We start from the raw sequence: 12,548 nt of genomic DNA on the forward strand, positions 1-12,548 counted from the left end.
GACGATTTTGATGATGTGAGTGTTAGTAATCACCCAAGGATGAAGCATTTTGAAAATTAGAAAAATTGAAAAATATTTATTGCCCTTTTTCTTGAAATCCCGTTCAATTTTAGCTTGTAAAAACTCTACAAGGTTCAATTATTGATAGACTTTGACGAAACTTGGTGTGAGCGTTTTCCCCTTGTTCTTGAAAACGCGTGTAATTTTTATCCCACAAACACTCTAGAAGGCACAATTCTTTATAGATTTTGATAAAACTTGATGTGAGTGTTATCATGAAGGATGAACCCTAACGAAAATCAGAGGAATCGAAAAATATTTAGTTATTAAGTTTTAGCCTGTAAACAGGCGCAATTCTTGACAGATTTCAAGTTCAAAAGAGGTGTAAGACTGAAGGTTGAATATTTCATACTAGTAATTGTTACTGTACTGCCAAATATTTTTATTTAAAATCAAAGCTGCCAGTGGTTGTATGTTATCTTTAAATTTCGCTGTAATATAAGACCTAGAATTTTAGTATTCTTTTACAGGGGTGAAGGTGATAGTTATATACAGTATAAAGCTATGATAATGTGTACGGGATTACACATGTTATTATTAATGTTTGAAATATTGGCATGTGATAATTTAGAATCTAATAATCATAGTTGGATTCTTGTCTTTATTCCATTATGGTTTATGTCTATTGTCTCTATAAGTATCTGTATTTGGTCTGTGAAGAATGAAAGAGCTTTTGAGGTAAGATATTGAGGAAGAGTATTTCAAACAACTTACAACTATATAGTGAGATTGTCCCTCTTAGTCTTGTCAATAATGCTTTATTGACAAAAAGGAAATCAAATATATCAACCTTGAAAATGTAAGCAAATTCTAAATAGAATACACAGTCAGATATGTACAAGGACTATATAACAACCAATAATTATACTAATCAATTCAGAAAATCAAGAAAATAGTGAACAAAACATTATTAATCTTTCTGTGTAAACCAAAAAAAACTTTATTTTTACAGATGGAATTATTTTGTTCTGTGAATATTCTCCAGTTTATATTCTTGGCGTTAAGATTAGATGAAATATTTCAGTGGAGTTGGGTGGTAAGATTGAATTATAATTATTTGAAGTGTATCATAGCATACATTGAATTAAGTTACATAATTCATTTATGTTGTGCTTAAATTTACATCAATACTGACTGAAAACATTGTTAATATATATATATTAATGTAATCCCCATTCATGGTTCCTGGTTCATCAAAGTATATATGTAATTCTATATTATAGATTTTGTGTATTGTATTAATATTGCTGGTACAAAGGATCTTTAGCAGTGAACCTAAGTGTTTTCCTTGTAAAATATAGTTTTTTTTCTTTCTTTTCTTGTGTATATTGTGTTTATGCTTTGTATTAATGATATAATTATATTTTATATTATAGATTGTGTTTATGCATATTATATCAATGATATGTATTTTATACCATATTTTGTGTTTCTACCTATTGTATTAATGATATATATTTTATATTATAGATTGTGTTAATACCTATTGTATTAATGATACATATTTTATATTATAGATTGTGTTAATACCTATTGTATTAATGATATATATTTTATATTATAGATTGTCTTTATGCCTATTGTATTAATGATATATATTTTATATTATAGATTGTCTTTATGCCTATTGTATTAATGATATATATTTTATATTATAGATTGTCTTTATGCCTATTGTATTAATGATATATATTTTATATTATAGATTGTGTTAATACCTATTGTATTAATGATATATATTTTATATTATAGATTGTGTTAATACCTATTGTATTAATGATATATATTTTATATAATAGAATGTCTTTATGCCTATTGTATTAATGATATATATTTTATATTATAGATTGTGTTAATACCTATTGTATTAATGATATATATTTTATATTATAGATTGTCTTTATACCTATTGTATTAATGATATATATTTTATATTATAGATTGTGTTAATACCTATTGTATTAATGATATATATTTTATATTATAGATTGTCTTTATGCCTATTGTATTAATGATATATATTTTATATAATAGAATGTCTTTATGCCTATTGTATTAATGATATATATTTTATATTATATATTGTGTTAATACCTATTGTATTAATGATATATATTTTATATTATAGATTGTGTTAATACCTATTGTATTAATGATATATATTTTATATAATAGAATGTCTTTATGCCTATTGTATTAATGATATATATTTTATATTATAGATTGTGTTAATACCTATTGTATTAATGATATATATTTTATATTATAGATTGTGTTAATACCTATTGTATTAATGATATATATTTTATATTATAGATTGTGTTAATACCTATTGTATTAATGATATATATTTTATATTATAGATTGTGTTAATACCTATTGTATTAATGATATATATTTTATATTATAGATTGTGTTAATACCTATTGTATTAATGATATATATTTTATATAATAGATTGTGTTAATACCTATTGTATTAATGATATATATTTTATATTATAGATTGTGTTAATACCTATTGTATTAATGATATATATTTTATATTATAGATTGTCTTTATGCCTATTGTATTAATGATATATATTTTATATTATAGATTGTCTTTATGCCTATTGTATTAATGATATATATTTTATATAATAGAATGTCTTTATGCCTATTGTATTAATGATATATATTTTATATTATAGATTGTGTTAATACCTATTGTATTAATGATATTTATTTTATATTATAGATTGTCTTTATGCCTATTGTATTAATGATATATATTTTATATTATAGATTGTCTTTACGCCTATTGTATTAATGATATATATTTTATATTATAGATTGTCTTTATACCTATATGGATTGTGATGTGTGTAACGTTGATTGGTCTGTTATATGCTATAGTATTAGCTATTATTTTGTTAAAGTCACCTGATATAATACCTGATCAAAGAAGAGGAAATATTTCGACTGCTATTGGATATTTCTTTCTTCTAGTTCCTTTGTTAGTTTTTGAGGTAGGTTTGTCTTTTTATCTGTGTAATAGATACATAACGTATATATTGTTGTTTATCCCAATTTCTTGTGTACATTGAAATGGAAAGGCCTATATAAAATGTGGAAAACCTGTCCTGCCTTCGAGACATTTGACTATTGTTTTGTTTTAAAATAACTTGAAAGTATCCTTTTTCTACTATCTCACTTGGTATAGCAATTTATTTGTATTCTGAAATTTGAAATGATTAACATTTTATGTAAAAAAGCATATTTCCCAATCCATTTCTTTATTAATATATTGTTCATAAAAGAATTTTGCAGAAAAAGGTTAATAGTACAGAGAAGAATTTGCAGCTCTTTTCATTGTTTTTCCCATCATTGCATTGTGTCTCACCCTCTATTTTCAGATATTACTGGCTAATAGATTAGATAATACCAATCACTTTAAATTCACTGCTATATCAGTTCCCTTATTATTATCTTTAGTCACTTTAATATGTTTATCTTTTGGCTCAAAAGGTGGAAACCATTGTAAGTATAGGCTTGTTTTTACACTACATTAAATTGGTCCAAACTGTATTATTTTTTTCTCAGTTTATACTTACATATGCTGATAAATGGTAAATTTCAAAAACCAGCCAAAGAAGTTTGGAAGATATCCCTATTTCTGAAATTTGTAACCTTCAAGATTTGTATAATATAAACATAATAATATACACATTATGTAAATATTATGTAAATGATAAATGTTCAGTATAAAGCTGGTGACTGTTTGATTTTCTTCATAATTTTCTTTTTTTGGAGGGCGTTTTCGTAAGCGAACGCCCTGCTTTGTTTTCGTATTGATTTTTTTTTTTTTCGTCTACGACAGGGCGGTCAAAAATAACATATGCATTATATTACCAGCCTTAATACAAACTTTTTAAACTAAAATAATTTGTACCATAAGTAACATGTTGGCCGCTATTTTGGTTTGCCTCATTTTGCAGAAATTGCTATTCAGAGACCATTTTTCATCCAATTTTTGTAACTTTTGTGTCAAACGATACGTTTAAGTCTGTCTACAATCCTTAAGCCCAACGCAGACGAGGAACATTTCTGTCGACGAACAAAAACATCAAACAAATATATTTGTTTTCCGTTATCCGCAGACGACGAACATTTAGCTCGAACAATACGCCAGTGCCACGGAAAATCACATGACCTCAAAATGGTGACGTCCAGAAGAAAATGTAAAATTGCATTAACTATTTTATTAATTTAAAAAAAGACGCCGACGTAGACGGCGAAATAGGAGCATTTGGGTCCGGATTCAACGTCTTAAAGAGCAGGGTGTGTTCGGCAACCTTTTAAATTTACCGGTTGTTTCCAGTGCTTGTGTTATTTCTTGCATCTCAGTGTACTTTATTTCTATCTGAATAGTCAGGCGAAGAAATAATAAACAAGCAGACAGATTGCGACCACATATCTACTAAAATCTGCTCCTCCTCCACAGTCCAAAATTTTGTGTTGGCTTCGATCGCTGATTGGTCTTTCATCGATGAATGTTCAGCGCTAATGTTCGTCGTTAACGCAGACGGCGAACAAAGATTTTTTTTCGGGAGGCGAACAATTTCAAAAAATCAAACATGTTTGATTTCACGAACAATTCTCACGAACATTTTTGTTGGTGTTTTTGTAATCCGCAGACGGTGAAAAAAATGATCGAAAGAAATATTTTTACGATTGTGCACTTAAAATGTTCCTCGTCTGCGTTGGGATTTAGGCAGCATAATTTTGATTTTCGTTTTTGCCTTCTTTGTTCGACTGGATGTTTTTTTTCAAAGTTTGAAGGCGTATATCTCATGACCTTGACCTTTGATTACCTTCATATTTACTATGATAATAATTTGTGACCTTGTCTATCTCATAACCTTTGGGGTCAGACAAATCTTTCCGATTTTACAGGGGTCTAAAAATGGACCATTTTGAGTCTTTGCAGTGCTATATCTCGGACCCTAATAGAGATATGGCAATAATTCTTTTCATTTTGTAATGTAAAGATTCTGAGCTTTCCAGTGATATATAACATGCATGCCTTACATGCAAATTCAAAATCCCATTCACTTAACATGGGACTATTATTAGATAAATTGGCTAATTAGATTAACCTGGCTGTCAACCCCAATAGAAATCAAAATTTAAGTTGTTTTAAAGACACCCTCCCTATATATTTCTTTAATTATGTTTTGCATCCAGTTAAGGTATATAAATAAGCTCTCAGGTGGATTGAACCCTGTTATACTGTAAGTTGAGCTTACAGAAGCACATTAAAGTTATACCCCCACTTAATTTCCCAACTTTCTTATTTCTTATCCAAATTTCACCAAACTTGGTATGTATGTGTATAATCCAATTCTAAATTTGATGGATATATCGAATTTGCGTAGTGCGCATGCGCATTACTAACTTTCTTATTTCTTATCCGAATTTCATCAAACTTAGTATGCATGTGTATAATCGAAGTCTAAATTTGATGGAAATATGGAAATTTTGTTGTGCGCATGCACTTTACCAACTTTCTTATTTCTTGTCCGAATTTCATCAAACTTGGTATGTATATGTATAATCCATTTCTAAATTTGATGGAAATATCGAATTTTTTTTGTGCGCATGCGCATTACCAACTTTCTTATTTCTTGTCCGAATTTCATCAAAATTGGTATGTATATGTGTAATCCAATTCTAAATTTGATGGAAATATTGAATTTTTGTTTTGCGCATGTGCGTTACCAAATTTCTTATTTCTTATCCTGATTTCATCAAACTTGGTCTTTATTTATTGACAAACATTCTTTTATTCCTAGTCAATATACATGAAACTCTAGGCACTTTTGAATATTTGATTCTAGAGATGCATAGAAGTTTTTAGATCAATGTAATTGCAATAAACCATCTTCGTATGTACCTGAATGTTGTAACACGCCCTCCATCACTACTGTTATTAGAACAGTTCTAGTTTTTTTTGTTTTTTTTCCAGGGTGGTTTGGAATCAGGAAAGATTTTTGTCAGTTTGTGTTAGGTGTGTGTCCATTTCTTCAGGAATATGGAAATATTTCATATAGTTTGCATAGTAATGACTCTGAAAATGACTCTAACAGAGGAGAAAACTCTCATGATAAAGCAAGTACTTCCTCTAAGAAAAAAGAGTTTGTGACTGATCAACCAAGAACTGTGGTGTCTGTTTTATCAATTGAAATGCCAGACTAGTGTCATTTTTTCATTTACTGACCTAAAAGCTGTGTTCAAAGAATGGATCAAGAATTGAAAGAAACTGTTGGCTACATGAGCCTGTGAAATCATGTAACATAGCTGCTAATTATAAACAGAAAGAGATTATGATCTCCATTTTATGAGTTTCATAATATTTGCTTTGATTTCTATCCTTCACCTCTGCACTGAATTTATATTTCATAGATTCTGTTCAGCCTTGACTTTCAACCAATTTTCATAGAACTTGGTTTGTTGGTATATTATAAAGAGTGAAGATTGACAAATTCAAATTTTAAACTATGAATAGTACATAGTATACCAATAAGAGTCCAATAATGGTATCATTTTGACTAATACTTTAATATGCTGGAAATATAACGTTTGAATTGAATATTATATGTTTGAATTATTTTATTTTGCCTCTCAGTTGTAAATAGATCATCATATTCATCCTATATTGTAGTTTCACCAAAAATATGTGTGTATAAGATGAGTGGATGATACATGATATATATAGTAAATTAATAAACAATTTATTATTTTTGAAAATAAACTTTTTGTATCAAAACATTAGTGAATTTCTGTTCTGAACCACATTCACAGGACTCTTGGTATATAGGTCAGGGCCGTATATACGACTCTGGTATTCGCTTTCTCTTAACTTCCCTCCCAAGTGCTGTTTAATGTAAGTTTTATCAGAAGTATGAGTCGAATTTGAAAAATGCGGAAAATTATGGGGAAAAAAGATTTTTTGATCACTTTTGTGGATTTGGATAATTTGATTACACCGATGACTCGTTGAGTGTACATTTGATTACGTATTTTCAAAAATGTAGAGCACAAAAGAATAAGCTCTTCCTTTGTACGGCTGGATGATCGTGTTTATTTCCGGGTTAGATAGGTCAATATCAGCGTATTTCCGTCTCTCTCTACATTATCAACATGGCAGTCACCAAGAAAACTAAACTATCCAGAGAAGAAGAACTTTTACTTCAAGATTTCAGCAGAAACGTATCGACAAAATCATCAGCTTTATTTTATGGAAATGCTTTGATAGTTTCTGCAATACCAATATGTAAGCTCTCATTTTTTATTACCTCAATATTTACACAAATTATTCTGCCACGTTGACATTTTTAATTTTTGGTTCCATCTTGAATGAATAACATCGTGGGCACATGGTGTTATTTTGGAACTGAGTTGCACAACTGCTGGCAGTATGTTAATTATTTGATCTAGGCTATATGATATATGTATTTCTCACACACAGTAGGCCTAATGTATAGGGTACTCTAGCTTAGGTTTAGACTAATTCTATCTATTTATGACTATAGTATATAGTATGATGTGTGCCAGATGGAAATCAATATTAATAGGCCTAATGGTTGATACTTAACAGTGAACCAGGTCTAGTTTCTTTTTCGCTATTTTGCTCTGGCAATTCTGTTTAACCTTGCTCGGTAATAAAAAGAATGGAATTAAAACAAACAATCTACCATGGAATTTTTAGGCTTAGGTAAGGATGGCCATATGACAATATGTTGATAATTGTCAAACAAGGTAAGGCTGCCTTTAGTTGAAAGGCCTCATTTAATTCCTCTACATTTTGTACTGTGCATGGGTCAAAAGAAGTGCCAGTTAAATAGCAAAATAGTAGAAAAGAAATCAGTCAGACAGATTCATGGCAAGTTATCCACTGCTTTGATGTTACATATTTTGCAATGATAAATATGCTATCATACTCATAGGCACATCAATTTGCTTTTTGTTTTAGGGAAGACAATTTTGAGCCAGAATTTGGGCAATTTTTTTTTATTTTATAGAATATTTAATATTTTAATTCATATAAAGAAAAGAAGCAAAAGTGATTCAACAGTAGACCTTGATAAGGTCGGTTAATGAATTATAAATAAAAATATATTCTAATTCTAGGGCTTTTTTGGAGAATTCACCAAATGGATTTATGGCAGTCTGCATTTTTATTTGTTATATTCTCTCTAGTTAGCACATATTTGGTGGCTTACGCATATAAAAATGTGAAATTTGTATTAAAACATTAGTAAGTGTTATCCTTTCTTAGTTGTGGAATGTGGCTAGGTTCTTTGAAGGCCTTCCAACATGAAATGGGGGGCGTATATTGGCGTCACTCATCTCCATTTGTCATCATTGCTCCTTATTACTCTAGGAGTCTAGAAACTTGATGTTATATAATGATGAGAAGGTAGTTTCAAAAAAGCACTTTTCTAAGTCACAAGGACTCGGTGTGAGCGTTTGTAGTCACCGAAGGATGAACTCAGAAAAAATCGAAAAATATTTAGTACTGTATTAGTTATTGCCCTTAGTCTTGAAAATGCATTAAATTTTAGCTGGTAACTGCTCTAGAAGGCACAATTCTTGATGGATTTTTAACTGTTCTATAGGAGTTATTGACCTCGTTCTTGAAAATGCATTCAGTTTTTATCTTGTAGACACTTAAAAGCTTGATTCTTGCCAGAATATTTCATACTGGTAATTGTTACTGTACTACAAAATATTTTTATATGAAATATATTACCTTGCCTGGCAAGCTATCTTTTTTCTTAAATTTAGTAAACATGATGTTATCACTTTACTTAAAATATTATACATACTATGCATAGTTTTGAAGACAACTATATTTTTAAAAAAGTTTCCCAAAAATTTATCAATGCCTTGTAAATAGTGAGATCCTTATTGGTATTAATGTACTTTTGTAATTGCTTTCTTTATTTTGATAGTATTGCCCAGAAACGAGAGGAGGGTATTACAAAAGAAATGATGAGCAAATTATCAGAAGATAAAGAAATGACAAAAAAAGAAAAAGATGAGAGGTTAGTTGTTATTTTTTTTTTATAAAATAATAATTGTTTGGTTGCTGAAACTGGTTCTATCTTTCAAATTCTATTCTCAATAATTTTTTTTTAAATCCTGCCATGAAAATTGAAAATATGGTACTGATATTTGGTCTGGTGTGGGTGTGAACTAAGACTAAGAAAAGGCCATGCTAGAGGTGCATAAATTTGTTGGAAGTATATATGTCAATACAGTTGCATTATGTAATATTATTATTATAAGTTAAGATCTCAGTGCCTTGAGTTTTTTATAATTGTTGAGGGATAGTTAATGACAATTTATGGCCTTTAGCCTAAGGCGGTCTAATGGCGCTTATCATCTGGGTTAATTTGTATTTCTGTTGGGTTTCAAATTCAATATACCGTTGCTGAATTACTTAACAAATGATGCTTTTGATTTCAGAGTGTTATGGAAGAAGAATGAAGTTGCTGATTATGAAGCCACAACATTCTCTATTTTCTACAACAATGCCCTGTATTTGGTTCTCCTTATAGTTTTCTCATTTTATATTCTTAAGAATATGAATCCATCAGTGTATCCTTTTACAGTATATCAACTATTAAACAGTATTATCACAAATAGTCAAAGTTGGACAATATCAGCTCAGAAATAACCACGTACTGCAATCCATTTATATTCCATTAATTCTTTGGAAACTGCGTATTTTTAGTGTAATAATTTAGCCAGTGCAAAGTCTATGTGGACTTTCAAAGCCTAATTAGTAGCACAACTTAAAATCTTAATTTCATATGGTAGATTTAAGTGTAGCTTACAAAATAAACCATATTAGTATCCTTAACTTACAATAGTAATTATATTTTATCTGTAGGTTCATCAGCAGGATTATTAGCTTTATTTTCTACAAGTTCCAAATAGAACTATTGGTGCACAATGTTACAACTATTGATGTAAAGTGTTACATATATTTCATTTCATTGACAACTTATTTTTAATTAAAATTCTCTAAATTATTATGGCTTATTTTTTCCATAACGAGATGAAGTTGAATTCTCTTGAATTTGATTTTAAATGACTTATGATCAAATTGCAAAGCTTTGAAACAAACTTGATGTCTTAGACAATTGACACATTAGTAAAGTCTTGATCATCTTATATGACATATGATTAAATCATGATTGCAGACATTTTTACTTAGAGAAGTAGGCCTATATTTATATTGAAGATGATTTTTTGAATTGGCATTGGCTAATGTTTACACAGTATCGGCTTTTGAAAGAAGTCCGATGACTTTAAATAAGTCCTCTTCAGTCATAATTCCAGTCAACCCAGCTGCAAATAGGTATAGATAATCTGGGAAAGATGGACGCCAAGGAGCAGCTAGTAGAAAAGTTCCTTAATTGTTATTGTAAAATATAGTTCTTTTTTTTTCTTTATAACCTGTAGGCCTACAATGAGACAAACGCCCATCTTTTAGTTTGACTAGTAACATGCAAGTTTATTATATATTTCAAAGGCTAATTTGGACAGCAACAATTGACAATAATATAGTTATTTCCCCTTTCCCTACATCTTGTCAATTCTAGCTCCTTGAAGTTTCTAATCTTTTTCACTGGAGAGTCCTAGACACAAACATTCAAGGTAGAGTTAAAGCTGATATGGTCAGTGAGTTTGATGGTTGTATAATAACATGATAATTAGTTCACTGTCATCATTTAAATTGGTATGTACGCATCAAAGGAAGATTAACTAGTAAGAAAACAACCAGGAGAAGATAGGCCTAGTGATCATAGGGTAGTGGAAACATCGTCATAGATACCACATCGTATCTTAAAGTTGAAATTAGTCAGTGTCCATTACTACATCATACTTGTATTATACACGTGTTGAAGCGTGAAGGCATTCGGCAATTCTCTGCAGCTTCCGTGAGCTGAATATGTTGCAGAGCACAACTCTGTAAATTTCTTGGAGGGCGCTCGATTGGAGAGTTCTGTTCAAATTCTGCCCCCAAAGGAACGGTATTAAAGCGGATAGGCCTTATTAGGTCACATGCAAAATTTTCACACCGGCTCCTTCTCCGCCACTTTGCATTTTGTCTGCACCTACAATTTTTTCGGCACATGGAATGCGTGACTCCGTTCCAACTTGTTTTTTTTTTATTGAACGTTCTGTTCAAATACAAACCGGAGGTAATGTAGGCCGATGGCGCCAAAATAAGCAAAAGTCATCCCTCAGATTTTGAAAAAATATTTGGTTTTGTTAAGTCATGATCATTAATTATTTAATTTTCCTGAATGAAATAGTTTGTTTAAAAAATAAGACACTTTCGAGAATATGATAGGCCTACTGACATCATCGAATATTCTTGAATATTGAATATTGTTTAATTTTGTTGTAGAAAATTTAAGAATTCAGCTGCTCGACATTTAACTAGTACCCCACAATATGATCATATCGATTCTCCGTGAGCTCCACTGGTTGCCTATATCTTCTAGAATTGATAATAAAATTATTTATTAACTTATAAATGTATCAATAATCTTGCTCCGCCGTAAGCTATTTAAGTAATCAGCCCATGAGAAACCTTCGATCGAGTAGCCCCTGATGATAGATTTCTTGTTGAACGTAATGCTAGGCAGAAGATGTATGGAGAGAGTGCATTTCCATAATTAAGGACTTCCTAACTTTGGAATAAACTTCCATTTTCGCCCAGAAACAATCCTTCATTTTCAGTTTTTAAATCCAAATTTAAAACACATCAATTTATTGTTGCCTTCATGTAGATTTTTATGGAATATTTCAATGATATTTTACGGAACTATTTTACTGCGGTTTTTATTGAATTTTCGTAACTACACTTCTTGCAATTAAGCTTTTCTTACTAGGGCCTATATTACTTACATCTTATCTTATATATTACCCGATGTATTTACTCTTGTTTTCTTTTTATGTATTTTAAAATGTATGTCTTATTGTAAAACGCATCACCTCGATGTGAGCGAAAGTACTTCGTCAATTTATTTCCACCTATTCATTAATTCTTGGTTGCCATAAACCACCATTTCCACAACTCGATTCTTAATTACATTGCCATAAACCAATATTTTCACAGCTCCATTCTTTAGTAAAATCCCATAAACCACCATTTTCGCAACTCGATTTTTAGTTACATTGCCACATTTTCACAGCCCCATTCTTAGTTACATAGCCATAAAACAACAGCTCCATTCGTGGTTAGGCCTACATTACTGTCAACAACCAATTTTACGGCTCCACTCTTGTTACATTTCTAACAACAATCATTTCCACAGCTTCATTCTTAGTTACATTGCCATATACAACCATTTGCACATAGTAGCGGTTTTAGGAGACATTAGTTGAACCGAGTAGGGGCCACAAAATTTTCCAGGGAGGGGG

General features: G+C 30.1%; 2 protein-coding genes across 2 annotated transcripts in view; both read left to right on the forward strand.

The window, feature by feature from the left end:
- LOTGIDRAFT_219002 (hypothetical protein) overlaps positions 1-6,847 on the forward strand; it is an 8,836-nt gene extending 1,989 nt beyond the window's left edge. The window contains exons 3-7 of the mRNA XM_009062273.1: positions 531-738; positions 1,013-1,096; positions 2,894-3,070; positions 3,458-3,581; positions 6,070-6,847. Coding sequence (XP_009060521.1) covers positions 531-738; positions 1,013-1,096; positions 2,894-3,070; positions 3,458-3,581; positions 6,070-6,299 — 823 coding nt within the window. The 3' untranslated portion in view covers positions 6,300-6,847. The remainder of the gene's footprint in view (positions 1-530; positions 739-1,012; positions 1,097-2,893; positions 3,071-3,457; positions 3,582-6,069) is intronic.
- A 353-nt stretch (positions 6,848-7,200) lies between these two features.
- LOTGIDRAFT_219006 (hypothetical protein) lies at positions 7,201-9,786 on the forward strand (the record flags this gene model as incomplete). Its single annotated transcript, XM_009062274.1, has 4 exons — positions 7,201-7,377; positions 8,235-8,361; positions 9,059-9,151; positions 9,576-9,786. Exons 1-4 carry the CDS (start codon positions 7,245-7,247, stop codon positions 9,784-9,786), a joined length of 564 nt encoding a protein of 187 aa, XP_009060522.1. The 5' UTR covers positions 7,201-7,244.
- Between the last annotated feature and the right edge of the window lie 2,762 nt (positions 9,787-12,548).

Source organism: Lottia gigantea (genome assembly GCF_000327385.1).
Source record: "Lottia gigantea unplaced genomic scaffold LOTGIsca_50, whole genome shotgun sequence".
Taxonomy (NCBI): domain Eukaryota; kingdom Metazoa; phylum Mollusca; class Gastropoda; family Lottiidae; genus Lottia; species Lottia gigantea.